This window comes from Anguilla anguilla, chromosome 6, assembly GCF_013347855.1.
Source record: "Anguilla anguilla isolate fAngAng1 chromosome 6, fAngAng1.pri, whole genome shotgun sequence".
Lineage (NCBI taxonomy): Eukaryota > Metazoa > Chordata > Actinopteri > Anguilliformes > Anguillidae > Anguilla > Anguilla anguilla.
The window spans coordinates 58,628,456-58,650,253 of record NC_049206.1 but is presented as its reverse complement, the minus strand read 5'-3'; the positions used below and the strand labels follow the sequence as shown (position 1 = coordinate 58,650,253).

At 48.1% G+C, this 21,798-nt stretch overlaps 1 protein-coding gene across 13 annotated transcripts in view; it reads left to right on the top strand.

The window, feature by feature from the left end:
- si:ch73-217b7.1 (ensconsin) overlaps positions 1–21,567 on the top strand; it is a 40,197-nt gene extending 18,630 nt beyond the window's left edge. For 2 of the 13 annotated variants that reach the window (XM_035422178.1, XM_035422186.1), the window contains exons 2-20: positions 3,419–3,535; positions 4,019–4,093; positions 5,352–5,515; positions 6,468–6,582; positions 7,102–7,191; positions 8,091–8,201; positions 9,478–9,564; positions 10,735–10,851; positions 12,988–13,136; positions 14,632–14,762; positions 15,216–15,481; positions 16,024–16,240; positions 16,613–16,781; positions 16,916–17,020; positions 17,312–17,362; positions 17,664–17,718; positions 17,915–18,050; positions 18,397–18,599; positions 19,576–21,567. In XM_035422178.1, the coding sequence (XP_035278069.1) occupies positions 3,419–3,535; positions 4,019–4,093; positions 5,352–5,515; positions 6,468–6,582; positions 7,102–7,191; positions 8,091–8,201; positions 9,478–9,564; positions 10,735–10,851; positions 12,988–13,136; positions 14,632–14,762; positions 15,216–15,481; positions 16,024–16,240; positions 16,613–16,781; positions 16,916–17,020; positions 17,312–17,362; positions 17,664–17,718; positions 17,915–18,050; positions 18,397–18,599; positions 19,576–19,586 (2,369 nt within the window). In that variant the 3' untranslated portion in view covers positions 19,587–21,567. Of the gene's footprint in view, positions 1–3,418; positions 3,536–4,018; positions 4,094–5,351; positions 5,516–6,467; positions 6,583–7,101; positions 7,192–8,090; positions 8,202–9,477; positions 9,565–10,734; positions 10,852–12,987; positions 13,137–14,631; positions 14,763–15,215; positions 15,482–16,023; positions 16,241–16,612; positions 16,782–16,915; positions 17,021–17,311; positions 17,363–17,663; positions 17,719–17,914; positions 18,051–18,396; positions 18,600–19,294; positions 19,346–19,575 lie in introns of all 13 variants that reach the window. The other 11 variants (XM_035422179.1, XM_035422180.1, XM_035422181.1 and 8 more) reach the window with 11 other exon arrangements.
- The last annotated feature ends 231 nt before the right edge of the window (positions 21,568–21,798 follow it).

Sequence of the window (21,798 nt, the reverse complement as noted above, 5' to 3'; positions counted from 1 at the left end):
TGAAGACATTGTCGATATCCCTGCTTCACTTGGTTCAATGGGAGCCACTTTGACATTGATTTTGGACGATGTTTGTTTGCTGTGTAAAATAAATGTGGGGGAGAAAAATGGCTCTGGAGCTGAAAGATTGTTAAACTGGTAAATGAAATATTCATAAATATTTTGGTGGTATTTTAAAAGGCTAGCCTGTTATGAGGCCAATGCCATGGCTGATGATATTGAAGGAATTGGGAGATAAATATAGCTGCCTTTCTGTGAAGGCCTGTAGAGGGGAGTGTTGTCAGGGGGGTCCGGCATTAACTGGGACACCAAATATCACCACAGGCGCAGGCCTGCACTGGAATTCTGGGACATTTTCCTAAAACGGGAGGCCTACTCATAAAAACTAGAGCAGTTGGCGTCTGGGCCTTCAGTCAGTGAGTCTGGGGAACTGATTCGGTGCTGTGGTTCGCAGAACTGACAACGCTGGAGCCCAATAATAACTAATACTTACCTATAATGCAGTGCATAATTAGACTCTCTGCGTTGGCTGTGTGTAATTATGTACCGGTCTGCCTATAATAATTTTTTTTGTTTTTCAATTAATGTGATTTTGTTTCTAAAAGTCAGGCTCCAGTTTAGGCCCTGTAGGGGTTGCAACCTCTCCGGCACATTCGATTCTGTAAATTACTTTGTGCACTTGCATTTGTTCCTTCTTCGTGTAAATAATAAATAAACAAAATAATGAAAAAAAATAATACCTGGGGGAAAAAAAACATCCCTGCCTCAGCTGGTTTGTGTGCCCAGTATATCGTGTTGTTAAAGGCTTCTGATTGGCCGGTTCTCAAAAGGAGCTGTCAGGCTATTCTCCCGGAGGGGGAGGAGCTCTGTTCTTTTCTCTTGGCCTGGGGTTTGGAACCAGTCCGCGACTGAAGTGATTACCGCTGACCCCCCCCCCCCTCGCTGGGGGTGGGGGCGGGGGCGGGTGACGGAGGTCGGCTTTGGCTCCCCCCCCCAGCCTTGTGTTGCGGGTAAATTAAATTAGGTTAGACGCCGCCGCCCTCCGTTTGGAAAACCCGGGACCATCGGCCAGGCCGCCGGCCTGCGTGCCAGCCTGGCTTCAGCCTACGTCAAGGTGCGGCCGGCGAAACACAGGCAAGGAGCGCTGGAGGTAACCCAGGGACTCCGAAACGCCAGAAACGCACACCAAGCCCTAGTCAGCAATTCGCCAGGCCGCGGCGTATATATAATCACGATGAGATTACACCGCTGTGATGATTCACTGTCTGCACTAGAGAGAGAACTGCATCTGCGATCGCAGACCGATTCCTCCTCATCTGTCCTGCACCTGCTCTGCTTGGCGTACCGTGGAAAATAACCGCGTTCCAGAAACACGCTGATCGTACAGTATTGAATTTCCCATTATGGAATTTCTCGGGTTATAAAAGGGACCCTGAGTTCTCCAGCTTTTTGGGTCGTATAGATTCCTAGCGCCTCTGTTCCATTTTCTGCCGATTGCTTGAATTGATTGCTAGCATTTGATTGGCTCAGACAATGCCAGGGGGTGGGCCTCACCACGCTCTACTTCTGCATCAAAATGGAAGGTGTTTCTTGCCACAACATGGAAGCCAAAGAGGTGGTATTAATTCCTGCTGTTAAAATGGGATGCCCTTGCACCACGGAGGCAGTTGAACACCCCCCCCCCCCCCTTCCCCCCCGACCCACTCACAATCCCCGGGGAAAGGGGTGCATGGGTGCAGGGTGCTCAGCGTTGCCCCTGTCTAAAATTCGCGGAGAGCTCCGTGCTCCAGAGCTGGCGAGACGGTCCATCTGTCCCAGGAGACAAATCCCGACGCCCCCCTCTCAGACAGAGGGATTGTGGGTATTAATTAAAAAGCCAGATTACCCCCGCAGGTTCTAGAATCCTGGGGGATGACAGGGCTCTCGTGTGATGACACAGTGGCACAGTCTCTGTATGATTGCGCCAAGTTTATCTCGGGCATTTGATGAGCTCGGAACCTGATGCACAGTAGCATGTACACAAATTATGAGGCTCTCTGTATAGGCTGCATCTAGTCATTTACCCATCTGATTATACAGCTGGGGGGGGGGGGGCAATTTAAAAAGGATGTTCAGAGGCATTAATGCTGTGCCTCCCCACCCTGGATTGGAACCCGCAATCTCCTGCTTGACACATTCCTATGACGAGATCCTCCTTAACTGCCGTACTGACGTTCTGAAGGGTCAGTCTGTGCACTAGGTTTCTTGGTGTGTTGAAGTCACTGACTGGCCACACAACTGGTTTCTTAGGCCTAGATTTGCATCTTATTTAACGGAAACCAGAAAGACCTGCAGACACTGTGGGTCGGCCTCACATACTGGCGCTGTGCGCCCCCTGCTGTCCTCTCAGGAGGCGACACCACCCCTGAGGCTTGGAGTGTTCCTTCACAAGACACACAAAATATTTTGATGGCTTTCATAACTTTTTTTGTTGATTGCAGTTTTTTTGGTAAAAATGGAGTCTGTCACTTTACAGGGGAAGAACATTCCTGCTTATAACACTGTTATCACCAGCCTTATGGCCCCCTTAGATGTGCGAACGTAAAGGACAGAGCACAGGCCCCAGGTGGAAGCCAAGCCAGACTGAAATGAGTCTAGCTATTGAACTGGGTTTCATAACAGCCTGTCGCAAGTCAATAAAAGCGGTTGAAAAATAGCCCGGTAGTCGCTAGCACTGTGTGGCCTAACGGTTTTACAGCACTAGAGCCGCTGCAGAACAGCTGTGATGAACGGTCAATGTGTCTGCTTCCCCTGGCGAGCCCAGTTAAATCGCTGCTGCTGCTACATGGGGCTCCGCACGTAGCATTTAGCTAAAATGGTCGTAAATCCACACGCCAGGTGGTAAGCCCTCAAAATTGTCTGCGTCAGAGATGGGCAGTTCCATTTTTTTGGGAGGTGTGGTGTGGGTATGCAGTGGGGTGGGGGGTGGAGGAGGGGGGGGGGCCTGCTCAGAGTTTGATGTTTAAATGTAACAAACATTTAGTTCCACCTAACTACGGTATCACCTCTTGCACATATAAAGTATACTCCTCTCTCCCACCCTTTCTCTTTCTTTACTGTATCCTAGCCTCTCTCTCATTCTCTCTGCTCCCTCTACTGCAGGCTTTCTCTCTCTCTTATATACTGTACCTCTTGCTCTCCTGGGCCCTACCTCTCTCTCTCTCTCTTTCTCCTGTGTAATACCCCTCGTCCTCTCTCTAACGGAACTGTGCTGTTCTTTCTCCCCTCCTCTCTGATGGAACTGTGCTGTTCTTTCTCCCCTCCTCTCTGATGGAACTGTGCTGTTCTTTCTCCCCTCCTCTCTGATGGAACTGTGCTGTTCTTTCTCCCCTCCTCTCTAACGGAACTGTGCTGTTCTTTCTCCCCTCCTCTCTGACAGGCGGTGGCAGCAGCAGCTCACAGCCCAAATCGGAGGAGGACAGGAAACCACCCTGCCGACCTCCTTCCTCCGGGACGGGTCAGAACAGCAACAGCAGCAACGCTGGCAGCAAACCAGGTCTCTCTCTCCCTCTCTCTCTCCTTCTCTCTCTCCCTTTATCTCTCTATAACTCCCTCCTCTCCATCTCCCTCTCTCTCAATGCCTATCTCCCTCTCTCTATGTCTGTCTCTCTATCTAGCTTTCTCTTTCTCTCCCTCTATCTCTCCACACCTCTCTCTCTCCATCTCTCTCTCCACCCTCCCCCCTCTCTCTCTATGCTTATCTCTCTTTCTCTATACCTATCGCTTTCTCTTTCTGTCTCTATATTTAGTTCTGTCTCTGTCTCTCTTTCTCTTTTTATTCACCATTTCCAGTTACCCGCAGCTGTCCTTCTCCATGCCATCTGGCCTCCTGTACATGCCTGTGTTGTGCCCTGAGGTGTCCCCGTGTAAATATTTCAGTCCTCCCTCTAACCGCACTTGTTTAACGACTGGCCTTTCTCTTTCTCTCTCTCTCCCTCTCTCTCTCTCTCTTTCTCTCTCTCTCTCTCTCTCTTCGCAGAGCCGCTGGTGTTAAAGATTGATGAACGGCAGAGGCTCGCTCGCGAGCGCAGGGAGGAGCGGGAAAAACAGATCGGTACGTATTTTCCGCGTCACGAGGTCGGAGGCGAAGCGTCACGGCAACGCTCACTTCCTGTCTGTTCCTACGGGCAGAACCTGGCGGGAGCGCTGTTTGAGAGCGACAAAAGCAGCGGACAGGTGGAGGGTGTGATGCGTTTGGCGGGAGGACAAAAGGTGCGCTTAAAGGATATCGTCTGGCTCTTAAGCCTCTCCTCAGGCCCCAGTCCAACCCACTTACCAGTATGCAGCCTCGCCATTGGTCCCGAGCCCTTCCTGGTTATGAATACGGAGCTGTTCCATTGGCTGTAGCCTGTGAGGCATTGTAGATGGCTATGTAGGTCACTGTGTTCACCCAAGCTGCAGTGTGTTTGGAGACCTGTCTTCCTGTCTGTGTTAAGAGAAGTTTCATATGAATGATTCATGATTGGTTATAAATATGTTAAATTGGAAAGATATGTTTGTTTTGTCAGTCTGATTGCAGTACAGAGTTTTGGGGGGAAAATGTAAGCTTTTTATAACTTCCTCTTATGGTTATGTGATGAGATAACCTTTAGAATCATGCTTGGGGGGATATATGCTTTTCAGAGTCTTTAAAGGGCATGAGAACATGCAGAATGACGAGCCTGTTATATCCTAAATGTATAAACTGGGCCACAAAGTGCGAAAGCCGAAAGAATCAGGAAGTGACACAGATTATTAAAGGCTGTGATTTTGCTGAGTCACAGAGAGATTCTGCCCACCCCTCGCCCCCTCCCATTGTTTGCGGTTCAGTTACATACAACAGTGTGTGATTTTTGAAAACAAATAATATGGCTGTGTAGTACAGACATTAGTCTCTCCCAGAATTATGATCAGAGCAGTAAATACGCCCATTTGATCATAAGTGAACATCAGTCAGCAAAATGGCGGCGGCTCACAGCTGTATGGCGTGTCGTGGGACGGTAAACTCTCTGGTTCTGTTACAAACGAGCAGAGTGTTATTAGGGTATTATTCTCTGGTGTAAGAATGTCCTGCGGGCAGCAGCCCAACCCGCGAGTGCCGGTGCGTGGCGGGATTGGGGCGGTAAAAACGCCCAGTGCGTGGCGGGATCTTCGCGGTAAAGTCGCCCGGGGTGTGGCGGTAAAGTCGCTCGGTGTGTGTGGCGGTAAAGTCGCCCGGGGTGTGGCGGTAAAGTCGCTCGGTGTGTGTGGCGGTAAAGTCGCCCGGGGTGTGGCGGTAAAGTCGTTCGGTGTGTGGCGGGATCAGGGCAGTAAAGCCGCCTGATTGGTTGCAGCGGCGCGGGAGGCGGCCTGGCAGGAGCGGGAGGAGCGGGCCAAGCAGTACTATGAGAGACAGCTGGAGGAGCGGCGGAGGAGGCTGGAGGAGCAGCGGATCAGGGAGGAGAGGAGGCGCACCGCCGTGGAGGAGAAGAGGAGACAGAGGCTGGAGGAGGAGAAGGTAGGCCGCACAGGGTCAGGGGTCAGGGGTCAGGGGTCAAGGCTGACACCCTCCTGGGCTCAGGCACCTGCAGCCTGAGGACTGATTGTCCTGTTCCTATTGCTGATTTGCTGGTCTGGACATGATAGGTTTTAAAATATTTAAAGTTATTATAAATGATTAATATTGTTATTAAAATGGTTCGCTGATGTATCCACTGCTAGGGCAGAAGGGTGTGTGTGTTTGTGTCTGTGCGCGAGTGTATGTATGTGTACGCATGCGTGTGTGTGTTCTTGCGCATGGTTGTGTGTGTTCATGTGCGTTTCTATATTCTCTTCAGCCCGAGGATTTTAAATCCCTTCCATTGAAGATTAGATGCGGATGGATATAGAGGTCAAATAATAATGGCGGTGCAGTTTGATTTAGTGCGCAGTCAGAGCAGCATTACTCTAAAGACTCGTATTCAATAAGATGCCATTTGTCTTTCCGGAACAGTCCGTCTCATTCGTTACTATTCTTATTCTGTGAAGCGGTCTTATATTCCCAGTTTCGCCAGTCCTTCATGAAATTCTTTTCTTTCACTAAAGGTTGATGAATAGATACTGTCAAGGCCTTATTTGCACTAAAATCCTTTGGTGAGCGCAAAAGTACTGCATCGCAGGAACATAATTCTAGAGCAGCTGACAGTAGCATTAATCAGATCAGCTTGGAAGACTGAAAACAGGTGAATTCCGTGGAAAAATCTCGAATGGAGAAATTATGGACTGGTTAATAATTAAAAGTTAATAAGCTATAATTATACTTATATTCCAAACTATTCCAAAAACCCCAAGGGAACTTACTGATTGTCCCCCAAGCTTTGTGATGTCATAATGTCATGGAATGGGGAAAAACGATGGCGGTGTCCCGGGCGTTCCGGCCTTCTGATTGGTCGATTGGCCGAATCTGACCAATCGGGTTTGTGCGTGCGCAGGTGCGGCACGAGGCCGTGATGCGGCGGACCCTGGAGAGGAGCCAGCGAGCCAAGCCGAAGCCCAACCGCTGGTCCTGGGGCGGGCCACTGCACGGAAGCACCGCCCACACCAGTGGTAAATAACCAGGCCCGGTGGCCACGCCCACTCTGACTTGGCCCCGCCCACTCTGACTTGGCCCCGCCCATTTCGAAGTATTCTTTAATTACTTTGTATTTGATCCTCCATGCTGTTACGCCTGTTACTGCTCATGCATACAGATACCGACCTCTGCAAGAGCCAGGCTTTCATCTACGCAGTTTATTGAAGCTCATTTCCTTTCCCTTTCTGCGCAAAAGTATATTCCCAGCCTTTTCAATCTTGTCACGCTGCTGCTGCTCTCAGGTGTAATGACAGGTTTCTCTATGATTTAAGTCTCCATTTTTGACGCAACGTGTCTGCCTGCCTGTTTGTCTGTGTCTGTGTCTGTCTCTGTCTGTCTGATCTCTGCCGTTTTTGTTGTCGCATTAATACACATGCGCATGAGCTTTTTGATTTGCTGTTTTTTTTTAAAATGATGAGAACTGAGTCGCTCATCATCTTGTTCCTGCTCTCCCCCTTTTTTTGTTTTTTTTTGTTTTGTCTTCTCTCGCCCAGGTTTTGTTGAGTCCTCTTTCCTCTTTCCTCTCGATCTCGCCGGCCTGGAACAGCACTTCCAGGGCACGTTCAGTTCCGTTCGCAGATACGGTACTACGCGATCGAACGTGGAAATGACTTCTCTCTCCCCTCGCGCAGTAGCGGAAGTACCGGAAGAGCTCGGTTCTGTACCAGTAATGGAAGAGCTCAGTTCTGTACCAGTAATGGAAGAGCTCAGTTCTGTAGAACGTGCACTAATAGTAGGCATGCTTTAACGCTAGGCGACCTTAGAGTAGAGCACTTCAGTATTAATACATTAGGTTCTATCTTTTTTTTTTGTGAAACGTATCTCTGGAAATGGATTGGCCTGAAATATCTGATGCAATTCGGACGAAGCCGTAACCATCTCGATGTGGACTTTCAGTATATCTGCCCTCACCCCCCACAAAATTAAACCCCCAGTCATTTTCTCATACCATTTGAAGACAAATTGACAATGAGAATAATATTTTCATTTGGCAACTGGTCCCAGATACCAGTTTGTACCTCCTGAGTAAATGGTGGGTCCTGATACATACAGCGAAGTAAAATGGCACACACATTAAACACTGGATTGTTTCATACAGTTATCTAAATGTGTTTAATGTGGGTGAAGAGTTGTCTCCTAAAAAATTTAAATAAAAATGCAGGGATTTATCAAGCCAATTCCTCAAAGTACCAGAACATATTCCCCACATTGGCATCAGTGTCTTTGTATCGCTTGTTTCCTGGCTGATGGATTGTGCCAGGTAGAGCAGGTCAACCTGTAGAGGAAGGAGGCCTCTGTGCTCCGCCAGGGGTGATATTGGGAGAGTGCATCTCTCTCCTCTTCCCCTCCTCCTCTCTTCTCCTCTCCTCTCCTCTCTCCATAGAGGCCCGCCCACTCCGGGCCCTCTGGTTGGGTTAGTCTAGACCCTAGACCACGCCCCCTCCCCAGGACACAGTCACCTATTGTCTCCCGTTTGTTTTAGATGCAGAGAGGAGGTCAGTTTCCACCGTGAACCTTTCCAAACACGCAGATCCAGTCATTACTAAGCGGCTGTCATCCTCCTCAGCAACCCTCTTAAGCTCTCCAGACCGAGGTACAGTTCCCCCCCCCCATACCCTGACCTAACCCCCCCCCACTTTGACACTCTCTCTCTCTTGTCTCTCACTCTCTCTTTTTCTCTCTCTGAACCAAGAACGCAGGTCTCATCCTGTATTGACGTACAAGCTACCTGTTTCCCTGACAACCGTACTGCCTCAAAACAATAAGACGCAAGAAAAGAAAAAAATAAAGAAAGAAGCCCTTTACCTTGGTAACTTCAAAAATAGACTAGCGCAAAGAACGAGGAGAGCTGGTGCACACCCATCCATCACTCAGTCATCTTGTAACTGTTTGGTTTTTGAGGTACTATCTCTTTAAATGAGGTGGGTGCATTTGATTACAGCTAGCATCATGTTAGCGTCCAGAGTGGGGAAGGGGGCAGTGCTAACGGACAGTTGTAAGACAGGACCCCATAGACTCCCTCTCCGTAGCTGTTTAGCTGGCTATCCCCATTCCTTAAAAGAGTAATACACTCCAGCTCTCTGTATTCTGCTTTTGTATCAGTCAGTTTTTGAAGTTATCCAGGTAAGGATGCTCTCTTTATACGATTGTCCTGGTTGTTTAATTTGCCAGTTTATTCCTCTTTGCTGTACTCACTTGACTAATGATAGACAAATAACCTCTGGGTGACTTGACATTGACTTTAGCTCTGTCGGTTGTGAATTGGATTTGTGTGACACCAGCCTGGTGGCCTCTGACCTCTGTCAGCATGGCTCTGGACCAATCAGGAGACAGCTCTGAAGTGTGTCATGTCTTGTTGGCTCCTCCCACACGTTACTTGTCTTGTGTTCCTGTGTCACTGCCCATTCTTGTAATAAGTGTCCATGTTTCACAAATCATTTGACTTGTGTCCACATTGCCCTGTTTTGATTTCAGATTGCTCATTGTCCTTTATATTTGAGTTTCTGGAGTTTAAGGTTGAAAAAAGAATGCAGCAGATATTGATTGTATAACATTTTTTTTTATATATATATTGAAAACACAAGGAACCTGCCTGAAGTCTGTAATGAATGCTTTGGATTTATTTGCTTTATTGGACATGCGCAGTTCAAATTCGTACTTCAACAGATAATGTTAACCTGGCTAACGCTTGTATTATTTGCTACTGTTGCTTGTTCAGTCATCAAAAATGGAAACGTGTTATTTGGCTGTGGTGGTTTCTGTGTTTTACCTTCTCCAGGATGGATGGATGCATTTTATTTCTCTATATTGGGGTTAGAAAAATGAAAAAGCACTTGCTGGTAGTAACGTATTTTGGTCTGTCCTCCCAGCCTTACAGAAATGGAGCCCCTCCTTAAAAAAAGCTCAGTCTAAACCCCGCGTCTTCAAAGAGAAGACCCCTCGGCACACGTCCTCAGGTGTTTCTGGGAAACGGGGTTTTTTGGGGCATTTTCAGACTTTATCCCACGGAGTTCATTCACGCCTCACAGCTCCATATCAAACTGGCTGGAAATTGTGTCTCCTTATACCCATATAGGCCATATTGTGCTCTGCTTACACCCCTACTTTTGTGCCCACTTAATTTAGTAAACAGATCTAAATCAAGGGCATATTGAAGAAAATGTGCATTTTTTTGGGTCTTGTGTTTACATCGTAGGCTTTATGAAGCTGCTCATAAATATCACAGCTCATTTTTGTAATTCAGGCAAAAGATCTCAACTACTGGTGCATTACCAGTGTATTTTTAATTTTTGCTTGTATGTACAATAGCATTTTGAGTCCATCGTTTTAGCTTCTAAAACCAGAACCGATTCATAGCTTTTAGGGGTCATTTTGATACTGTGGTAAGAGCGTTAACTTTTAGGGCCTCTTTCCTAGAGATCGTCCAATCTCCAGCCTAGTTTCCCCCCCACCCCCCACCCGCTGGGGGGCCCAGTGGGCGGGTGTCAGCCGGAACGATCGAGTGCTGCCCGTGTCATCGCACGCCATTGGCTAACGCCAGAGCTCAGCTTTGCACTTCCTGTGTTTGCACTCACGCACGGATACCTGGACTGCTTCACCGTTTTAACACAGATCCAAGGCGCTGTGAATCGCTAACCACAACCGCGACTTAACACCATCTGCGCATTAACCCACAGGCTTATCGAGAAAGCTGGCTGTAAGATACAGCTGCATCATCATCACCCCCCCACTTCTAATTTAGAGTGGGACGGCTGTTGGAATGTGGCTTAATGAGTCCATGCATGTGTAACTCAGGCTGCTGAGCTGGGAGACGTCTGAAGTGTTGCATGTGATGTGAGAGTTCCATACAGGGCCTTTCTGCTGGCTTTGGGCAGACTCGTCGTGCAGTACCTGCGCGTACCTGAGGAGGGCGCTCATCCGCTCGCTGGCAGCACATTCTCATCGCTGTTTAACATGCCGCCTGCGCCAGGCAGCTGCCCACTGCCACACTTCACCCACGCCCCTGCCACTTCTGTGCATAATGTGTGTGTGTGTGGGTGTGTGTGTTACCTGTGTGTGTGTGCTTGTCTGTATGTGTATGTGTGTGCGTGTGTGTGTGTGTGTGTGCGCGCGTGTGTCTGTCACAGCCTCGCGGCGGTTACCGTTGACCCCCTGGGAGAGCAGCATGGTGAATCGTCTGCTGACCCCGACGCACTCCTACCTGGCCCGGAGCAAGAGCGCTGCGTCGCTGTCCGGGGAAGCAGGTACCCCCCCGCCCCCGCCCCCGCCCCCCCCTCCTGTCCCAGCGCCTCGCAGAACACCAGTAGCGGCTAACGAAGCGGACTCTTCCAGAAACAGAAATGGCATCTTATTGAATAAGAGTCTTTAATGCTGCTCTGACTGCACTCTAAATCAAACTGCACTGCCATTATAATTTGACCTCTATGTTCGTCCGCATCTAATCTTGTACGGAAGAGATTTATAGTCCACAGGCTGAAGGGAATAATATAGACACGCACACATGCAAAGCAAACGCACAAGTGAACATACACACGCATGCGCGAGCAGGCACGCACGCACGCACACCTACCTGCCAGACCTGGGCTCAATTCCATTTCAGTTCAGCCAGTTCAGGAACATTAAACTCTGCCTCACTGACCACTGAAAAATGCCTATTATTTTTTATGAGTATTTTAGAACTAATGGCTGGCATTTCAGTTAGTTTCTGGAATTGACTGAACTGAAATGGAATTGACCTTCCAGTTAGAGCTTGGCTGGATCTATGCAGCATCCAGGCAAGTGCAGCGGGTGAGTGTTGGGCAGTTTAGTGCAGCTTAAACACTTTGCTTTGCGTATCTACCATTTATTTTTCTAGTAATGTGAGGTTTTGGTCATTTGTTAATATTTATTTTTGGAACAACCCAGCGCTCCCCTTCTCCTGATACAGTGGGACGCAGGTTTTTTTGTCTGTCGGGCTGTGACTGGCAGCGATCATGCCGCACCCACACAATGCCCCTTTGAGGACGAGTTTGGCCTTGTAACGCTGTTCAGGGTATAAATGCTCTTCGGAAATCAGGTTGTGCCATTTTTAGATCGTCCTTTCTTCCCCCCCCCCCCTAAAACTACTGACGGTTAGCAGGAGCTTGGATTACATTTTAACGTAGCATCCATTTATACGGCTGGATATTTACTGGAGCAATGCACCTTGCTCAAGAGCTGCAATGACTGTGTCCCATCTGGGAATCGAATCTGCAACCTTTGAGCTAAAAGACACGTGGTGTAGGTCTGATAGTCTGGCTTGCATGTGATAATTAGACCTCCGGATGAAGAAAATGCTTTCAACTGCGAGGTTGCAGGTTTGATTCCCTGGTGGGGCGCTGCTGATACAGCCTTTAAGAAGCTACTTGACCTGAATCGCTTCAGTGAATATCCAGCTGTATAAATTGCTTGCATTTTTAAAAACCTGTAATGCTGTGTATTTCGCTCTGGTTGAGAGCATCTGCAAAATGCCTTGGATTTAAATTTTGCTGTGTGTTCGCTCTTGTATATGAGAAGTGTGTAAATAATGTGTATGAGAATGCTGCAGTGGTCGTACAGCACTGAAGCTCTCTCTGGCTGTGGGGTGATGGGATGCTGAAGCTCTCTCTGGCTGTGGGGTGATGGGAGTTTCTCTGCAGCCCTGGTGGAGATGCTGGGTTTTATTCTAACGCGCTTTTGCTTGGTTGTAATTCTGCATTAACTTGCTCTGGGGATGGATGCTGAGGTCGTGCAGTTTTCTCACCGTTTGCTGCTTCCTTCGTTGATTTGATTTGACTAACGTGTGTGGAATCAAGTGCAGTGCGTTACTCAGTCATCACTGGCACCCTCCCAACCCCCCCAACCCCCCCACCCCAAATTAATTTTGGCTGACAGTTCGGTGCAGTTTTGTCCTGGTCGGCAAATTAATTGAACTGTCCCTAAAATAAGTCTTTTCAACCAGCTGTGGTGTAACCCCATCCTCCCATGGAGGGGGTATCTGGAGGTGTCCCGGCTGAACAGTTTCAAATTTAATTTCAATTCTTCTTTTTCTATTTAGTTTGGAATAAGACCCCATAATTTCCTCACCCTTAACGGGGACTTTCCTCAAGGCCCAGTCTCAGTAAAGCTGGTTTGATCCATTCGGTCAGTGATGACTGCGTTCGCCATGTCTGTCGCGCTGAGTAGCGGGGTCTAATAGTCGCTCAATGTTGTCTTCTTTTTCTTTCCTCTCCTCTCTTCTCCTCCCTCCTTCCGTTTGCCATGCTTCTCCTTCTCTGCGCCTCTCCCCCTCTTTCTGCTCCTCCTCCTCCACGGACGCCGCTCTCCCGCGAACGGCAAAACCGCTACCCCCCCCCCCCCCGCCCCCCCAAACGGCCGCGTAGTCATCCCCGTTTGTCCTCGCTCAGCTTCCTGTCACCCCATGTCCTCCACGTCCTTCAAGTCCCTGCAGTGCCGGAGCGCGGATCGACCCCGCACGGCCCTCTCCAGCCTGGACAGCGTGCACCGCCGCAGGACCGCCAACCCTGCCACGGTACGGAGCCGCCCGCGGGCAAGGCGCTATATCAGCCCGGTGTCAGGTCGTAGGTCAAGTCTCTTGTGCCAGTCTGGGGAAAAAAGGGTCCTCTTTGGGTCAGGGCTGCCCAGCCTTGTTCCTGGAGATCTACCGTTGTGTAGGTTTTCATTTCAACTCTAATTTGGCACACCTGATTGTACTAATTAAGCAACTCTGTGAGATCTCTTGCTGTTGAATGCGGTGTCGTTTGTTAGTGTTGGAGTGAAAACCTACAGAACTGTATTTTTCCAGGAACAGGGCAAGGCAGCTCTGCCTTAAGGGTATGACACTGTTTCTGTGTATCTGTCCGTCTCTGTCTGCCTGTATCTCTCTATCCGTATATCTAGCCATCAGCATAGCTGTGTGGACAGTACAAACCAAACTAACTACAGTAAATGCAGTTCTGTGATCACTAAACAACAACTTTGTCAGCAAAGTTGCCTGAGTGAGAATATGTGCTCAAATGTGATTATGTTTTTATACATTTTTTTGATTCATTTTTTGGGGCAGCTGAAAGATGGCTACTGTGCTGCATTATCAAAACCGAGGACAGTAGTTTGCTTCTCGTGTATGTTAATAACCTGTTAATTATCTGTTTGCATTTTAATAATCATCATCAAAGGAAGTTGTGTGGAGAACCCACTTAGAAACTCTAGTGGCAGTTGAAATGACGTTTGAATCGATACGCTCTCAAACGGTTCGTTTTTTTTTTGTTTTGTTTGGTTGTTGTTGTTTTTCTGTATACACTTAGATGGCAGGCCAGTGTCTGACTCAGTCTGATCTAATTTATTGGACGCTTTAGGGAGTTTTCGCACAGCCCATCCGTCTGAATGCGAGAGCTTATGTAATTAAGCGCTTAAGGATGAAGACACGGCTAGCTAGCGCAGGCCGGCTCCTGGAGGGCTGTTTCAGTCTAACCGCGCTGATTATGGCTTTATGTTCGGCTAACAGACGGCCAAGAGTCCGTTTCACAGGGCACCCAAGGTAACGTAACCTTAACTGCGGATATTCGGTTAACCCTGAGGACGGAACAAATTCGAAAAATGACGACCCCTGTGGACGGAAACACGAACACGCTAATCAGAATGGAGTAACGGCGTCGAGCGCTCGTTTATTGCACGCAGATGAAACGCCGTGTCGGCATCATGTTTAAATATTTTAGGGATGTCCGACAATGTTAATTCAGAACAATCGTGTTCTGAATTAGTTTAATAAAGCGACTTCAAATAAATTATTTCTTTTTTAAATCAAGCTTATCGCAACGAAAATGGAACCTTTTTATGTCCTCAAGTACTTCATTTCCTCAGGTCTTCTCCACCACACTGAAAGAGTTATGCACTTTCCTCATGTCTGTGTTTTCCGAGCCAGTCAGTGTGTGCGCTAAATAAATACTGACGGCTGTTCGATTGAAAGTGGATCTCCCTAATATTGTCAGCTCCTCCTGACAGGTCTTTGTTTTTTCTGATCAATGAAGGGGAACAAACGAGACAAAGACTACGTGCGGAAGTCTTGGAGCAACCTCTCCGTTGCTCCCAATCCTGAGGGAAGGAGGTCATGGTGTCCAGGCAACCAAAGGAACAGAACCACACTGCCCTCACCTGTGCGGTAGGGGAACTGCAAGCGTTCTCAGAGAAAAGATTTGTCTCTGTAATAGCAGTGTGTGCTTGATCGAGGTCAGGTTATAGGATTATGACAGCATGCCCAATCTTGTCTGTTTCCTTAGTCTCATCGGGTGCGATATCCCATCGTCAGAATTCATACAAATGTGAAGCGCCAGTGTCTAATAAGCTGAATTAATAAAAATCATAATACATAGCTGAAAATGTGTTCCCCTGAATTTTTTATTGGCAATGAATGGAATTATTTGTTAAGTCTGTATCGTTTGACAACAACAACAACAATAACAACAAATAATAATAATAATACTAACTGAAAAATGTTCCCTCTTAAATATCATTACAATGGTCAAAGCACCTGATCTCTTAACTGTAACCCGCTGATTGGAGTTTATTTTAGCAAAATTCCTGCCTTGTGATTGGTTCCCTTCCTGCATTCCAGAGCCACACACAAGGGAGCCCCGCGGCCCCCCACCCCAAAGCAGGTGAGGTCCCCGCCCACAGGGGAGGAGACCCCCACGCCGGGTCGGCCCCTTTCCCCCGGGAACGTTCGGCCCGTGAGGGCGGAGCCACAGAGTCCGCAGAAGGAGGAGGAGCCAGAGAAGGAGGAGGAGGAGGAGGAGCTACAGAAGGAGGCGGAGATTCGAACCCCGGGCAAAATGAACCCCAACGCAGAGTCTGCATCACCATCCAAAGAGCCGCCCAGCGGTGAGTCACCACGCCGACTGCACTGCCATAGCAACCATAAATTCACGAACGCGACGCTAATTTAATTTCAGTTCTGTCTATTTAGGAAATTATTTGAAATTCGGTTCATCGTTTTGAAAATCCTCATAGAACACATTACAGGCATTTTCTGAGGACGTGAATTGAATTGCAGCTCCTTCACTGAATTGCCCTCTGCCATGAGCAAAACAGACCTGGGCCCGTGTGTGTAGAGCATCTGTGTATTGATCTCGGATCAGTTTAAGTATTTAAGCTCATAATCGATGAGGCTTATTTGAGGACTGGGGACACCTGACCCTCCGTCAGTGTCCTGAGGTCCCTCGATAGGCAGTTCATGGGAGGACTCTGGGAACACAATAACATTCCCAAAAGCAGATTCTGTTCATTATCCAGTTTTCTCTATATCTATTCTCCTCCTTTTTTGGAGTGACTGAGGTACTGGAGAGCTCCAGGCTCTGTTTGTTTTCACTGTCTAATGTACGTATTCTCTGAAGTTAATGGTGTGACTCCTCCCCCTTCCCCAGCAGACCCCGCCCCTCCCTCCACCCCGCCCTCGGCCCCACCCTCCACCCCGCCCTCGGCCCCGCCCTCTCTGGCCACGCCCCCCAGCGGGGGGAGGCCCTCGGCGGGCACCACGGACCCCGAGGAGGCCACTCGCCTGCTGGCGGAGAAGAGGAGGCAAGCGCGCGAGCAGAGGGAGAGGGAGGAGGAGGAGAAGAGGCAGAGGGAGGAGGCGGAGAGGTAAGCAGCGGGCGACGCCCCGCTTCAAAGGCAGATCCACCCTCCTCTCCAGTCAGAATCAGCAGCACTCTGGTCTATTTTAATGGGGAAAGTAGAAGGGTAGGAAGTAGGTCTTGCTCTGTAGGTGGATATAGAATGTTGGTGGGTGTGGCTCAGTAGGTGGGTGTGGCTCATGTTGGTGGGGCTCAGTAGGTGGGTGTGGCTAGGTAAGTGGGTGTGGTTCACTCGGTGAATATGGTTCAGTAGGAGGGTGTGGTTCAGGTGATGGATATGGCTCAGGTGGGTGTGGCTCAAGAAGTGGGTCTAGGCTATAGGTGGGTGTGGCTCAGTATGTGGGTGTGGCTCAGGTGTTTTGTTCTTTTTTTATCGCAGGAGAGGAAGAGAGGAGATGGCGCGCAGGAAGGCGGAGGAGAGAGCCCGGCGGGAGGAGGAGGCTCAGCGTCTGGCGGAGGAGAGGAGGAAGAGGGAGGAGGAAGAGAAGCACGCCGAGGAGGAGAGGCTGCAGAGGGAGCGAGAGGAGGCCGAGCGCCTCCAGAAACAGGTCTGAAACGTGCTCTTGGCATGGTTGTTACGCACATCATGTGCCTAGTTGTGCTGGTGAGCAGTAGTGCACAGTTCCTGTGTCTTGAGCAAAGGGGCTGTTTGGCAGCAGGTATTTCATTCTTGTTTCTGCAGAAAGAGGAAGAGGAGGCTCGCCAGAAGGAAGAGGCGGAGCGGCTGAGGATGGAGAGAGAGAAGCACTTCCAGAAGCAGGAGGAGGAGCGCTTGGAGAGGAAGAAGGTACGTGTGACGTGTAACCATGGTGACGGAGGGCGGGGCCTGTAGCACGCACCACAGGCTGTGCTGTGTGTTCCATGGAGTATCAGCCTCGATTGTGACATCACAGTCAAACCTCCAGTCACAGAGGCGGGAGGGTTTCATGACACAGGCCCTGGACCTGCTAGATGCTGATTGGTTCAGATACTCTTTGTCTGGTTCCCAAATCAGAGTCTAGTGCCTTTAACTTTTCCCGGAACTAAATTGATGTTGTTGGTGGAAAGCAGTAGCAGATTATCTATTTTTCATCTGCAGCGACTGGAAGAGATCATGAAGAGGACTCGGAAGTCGGATCCCGCAGAGAAGGTACGGAGCTGTAACCACGGCAACGAGGCCCCCTCCGCAGCGACACGTTTAATACATCACATCTCCAGTCGCCCAAAATGGGGGGAGCTTCTACTGAGATGATAGCAAGTTGACAAACTCAGCCAATCAAACCAGCGGTATGGTTGTGCAGAGCAGAGTGCGTATTTACTTGTGAAGATAAGTTGCTGATGATGGGCAGAATGCTGTAGCTCCAGTTAATGAGGAGCACGTCTCCCCTGATCACCAATTTGCACCAGCTGCATTTTTCCATTTTTAATTTATTTTCTTTTTTTTGTTGCAGAAATCCGTTCCTCACAGGAACGGAGAGTTCTCTGAGCCGAAAACGGAGTTAACGGGTTTGTAAACTCCGCAATCTCACACAGTTTCGGGTTTGAAAAGCTCACTTTTTAAAAAGCAGGTTCACCAAAATATTTGTTCTGATGTTTGATGATGCTTGTAGTTGTTAAAGCATGATGTACCTGTTCCCATCTCACCACTTGAGTCTAGAATGTAGGACTGAATGATGTCTCTGGCTTTGCGTACCCACCGCAGCGTCGACTCCACAACTCACGCCACCGTCCGTGACCGTGACCAGCGCGGAGGAGGACCCAGACTTGGAGCACGGTGACCGAAACGGACACCGAGTCCACGGACACTTCGCTCCCGCACTACCTACGATAGCTGAGAGGTGAGGCCTCCTTTATTTACCTGTCTGCCTGCCACCTGTCCTCACTGTTTCACAGAACTAAAATATTTTTTAAATAAATTCACTGTGATGTCCCCGGACGGCCATTTTAATTGAAACGTCGTCTTGTATCCTGAATTTTAAAGCTCTGTAATTACAGGAAGTTCTAACGGATGAATGACACGATTGGTCAATTGCTGACACGTTCTGGGCGTGACTTAAAAAGACGAAAAGCCAAACAAGGAAGTTCAGACAGTGGTCTCCTCTTCCAGTGGGAATATTCCGGTTGCTAGGGAAAGTTTGCGAGAGATCTCTCTGATTGGCTGTCCCGCCCGCCTCCCCCCCCCAGTTCCTCAGCAACCGAAGCCCAACCAAAAGAGAACGGGGTCCCGGCGCAGAGCGACGTGTTCGAGGAGGTGATCGAGCTGCCGGTGGGGACCAGGCTGTCCCGGCTGGAGGACGATGACCTCATCCCCGTGGTGGCGTTCCGGGAGAACGGCTCCCTCCGGCCGCTGGCCAGCCTCGAGGAGGTGCAGGCGCGCCAGCGGGCGGGTGAGTCATGCGGCAGCCCGGCCACGCCCCCTTTTCACGCTGACCACGCCCCTTTCCATACTGGACACACACCCTTTCATGTCGACCATGCCCCTTTCCATACTGGACACACCCACGTTTGTGCTGGACACGCCTCATTTGCATGCAGACCACGCCCCTTTTCCTCCCGCCATTTGTGCTACTGCACCAGGGCTGTCAGTCCAGTCGGGGAGGGTCGCAGTGTCTGCAGGTTTAACTCCAGTCCTGGAGGGGGCGCTGTGTCTGCAGGTTTAACTCCAGTCCTGCAGGGGGCGCTGTGTCTGCAGGTTTAACTCCAGTCCTGCAGGGGGCGCTGTGTCTGCAGGTTTAACTCTTTTCCTGGAGAGCCGCAGTGTCTGCAGGTTTAACTCCAGTCCTGGAGGGGGCGCTGTGTCTGCAGGTTTAACTCCAGTCCTGCAGGGGGCGCTGTGTCTGCAGGTTTAACTCCAGCCCTGGACGGCCACAGTGTCTTACATTGTCTTTACATTGTTCATTGGTCACTCCTTGGGTTTCATACCTATTTAAAAGACACAGGGCTACACTGGAAAAAATATACGTTATTTTCGTAGCTGTTATCATAGTACACTTAATTTAAACTTGAAACAGCAGGTACAGTGTATACTTCTACATGCATGTTGCACAACCAAGCACTTACCCAGGGTTTTATCTCCTCATAGAGCCACCCTAGGTGCCTTGTAGGTAAGCTGTGAGTTGACATTCCTGTGCAGGTGGGTGAGATTCGGAGCTTTGTGTGACTTTAACACGGGCCAACATTACTGGGCTACTGCCAAAAGGAGGCCAAAATTTGGAGGTGAAATCATACTAAAACACTAGACTCTCATCCAAGAATCAAGAATTCATCCAATCATTAACACCATTCACACAGTTTAATTTGAAATTTAAACGTGACGGGTTGTAATGAAGTGCTAATTTTCTGTTTCTATTTTTTGAATTTCAGATGTTATCTGAGAGCCTGTACTGGAGGAGATGGATAGCTGTACTAAGATTTGCCCGCCTACCCTTCCCTGGTGAATGAGGCAGCCATTTTCCTAAACTGGCACTTTTGAGAGGACACTTGAAAACACCGTTTTTTTTTGTTGACGGAGGACTTTAAAACTAAAAAACGAAACAAAAAACGAATTTTTCCCCCCTATTTCAGTAGTCAAGGTGACCACTCTCTCCAGCTGATTGCGCTTCCGTGTGCTTTTCGTGTTTAGACGGCTTTCCCTCCTCACTCTCGAGAAAACTGGCCACACAAGATGGACGCCGTGTTTTGTGATCACGCTTGGCGGCTGGGAATACCTTGTCTTTCCCTTCAGTTTTTTTTTTTTTTTTTTGGGGTGTTACTAATAACTGTACTTTGAAAATCAGCTGTCATGTCCTCTTATCTAATACTTGAATTCCTCTTCACTGTAGACATAGTGAACGATGAAGTAGCCTATGCTAACAAACCTAGTGGTGAAGGTCGAGCGAAGGACGCTGGGGCAAAAACGCAGTTTTTCTCTCAGTAAACCAAGAATCGTGCACATACTGCTGATTTCACATAGTTTTTTAAAATCTCTGTAAAATATAAATAGTTCATAAATTCTTTTGTTAAGCTTTCAGCTTTAAGCCCCCCATCACCCCTTATTGCATTTGGGACGTCCCATGTGTCATAAGAAGCAGCTTGGCAAATGAAAGATTGAAAGCTCCGAACTTAAGATTTCAGTTGTTTTAGAATAATTTCAAATGTGTGAGTATAAGGAAAAGTGTATTGAATCACTCTGTTGAGCTTCTGTTGAATTTCTGTTGAATTCTGTTTTCTATCCAACTTCCAGTTTTCCACCCCCAACTTCCTGCATTTCAAACTTTCATTTGAAAAGCAACTCCTTACCAAGTATCTTGGCTATAATAAGGGGTGGTGGTCTTTGTTGCTTTGGCGAGGTAGCCACAAAATGTGTCGAATATGGATTTGCGTACCCAAATTTTTGTATGATTGTGGAAGTAACATGATCCAACAGATTTATAATCTGTCCAAAAAAAAAAAAAAACGAAAAAAAGAATTAGATGATTAAATTTTGTTTCGCGCTGCTATTTAGTAACCTTTCCTTTGCCTTACCGGATCATGAGAATATGAGATTTGAATGATTTGTGAAAGTCAACACTTTTGCTCGTTTAAGAGCACGCAACTTACAATGGACATGGACTTTGAGCAAAAAAAAAAAAAAAATCATTATATTGCATTCCGAAAGATGTGACTTCCACATAGCTATTTTCTTCAGGCTGATAATTTGTTTTTGGCAACACTTGAACTCTTTTCCAACACTAGGCATCGCTGCTACTGAAGCATGGTTTTCAAACTTTGCTCTTCTGGACCAGTTCCACGCCAGAGTCGTTTCAGGCACAGTGAAACTTCTTTGTGCGGGAACAAATGACGCTGGCAGGCCACATTGCTGGTACCTCGAATTTGAGATATTGAAACATTTATGCAGGGATTATTTACTTCTAAAGTGAAGTATGCAGAGGTAAGATGCATAGAAATAAATATATGAAGACTTCTCTCCCTCTCTCATATATATATGTGTGTGTGCGTGTTTGTGTGTGTGAGAGAGAGAGAGAGCAACAGAGAGAAATCCAGATGTGTATATTTTATTAAAACTGATTTAAATAAAGCTTTAGAAACGAAGGGGAAACACTGGAATCCATTCACTGTAAAGTCGGAGGATCACAGAAGTGGTTTGTTTTGGTACTAAACTGCGCTGGGGTTCTCCTGAGCCGGTTCCGTCTTGTGTTTCCTCGTGATCCACTCCTGTCCATGTTCATAGGAATTCTATTTAATGAGACCTTTCTGTCGATATATAAATAAATAAATTTAAAAAATGAAATAAAAAATAAAAAAACGTTGTAGTTTTCGACCATTCGATCTGTATAGCATGTAAAGAAACGCAATAAATTTTGTTTGGAAAAACCCTACGCTCGTCTGCCCATCCCTGTTCTCGCCCTTCAAAGTTGACGTTTCTTGTTCAGTCTTACAGCTGTAAGACACTGTGTTCAGTTTGAATCGAGCTGTAGCATAGTTTTTACGGTGGTGATGCAGCTGCGTCCAGATGCTACAGGTTTGTAAGGTGCGTGCGTTTGTGCGTGCATGTAACATTTTGTCATAGACGAAGCCCGTGGTACATATCACACTGCAGAATGATGC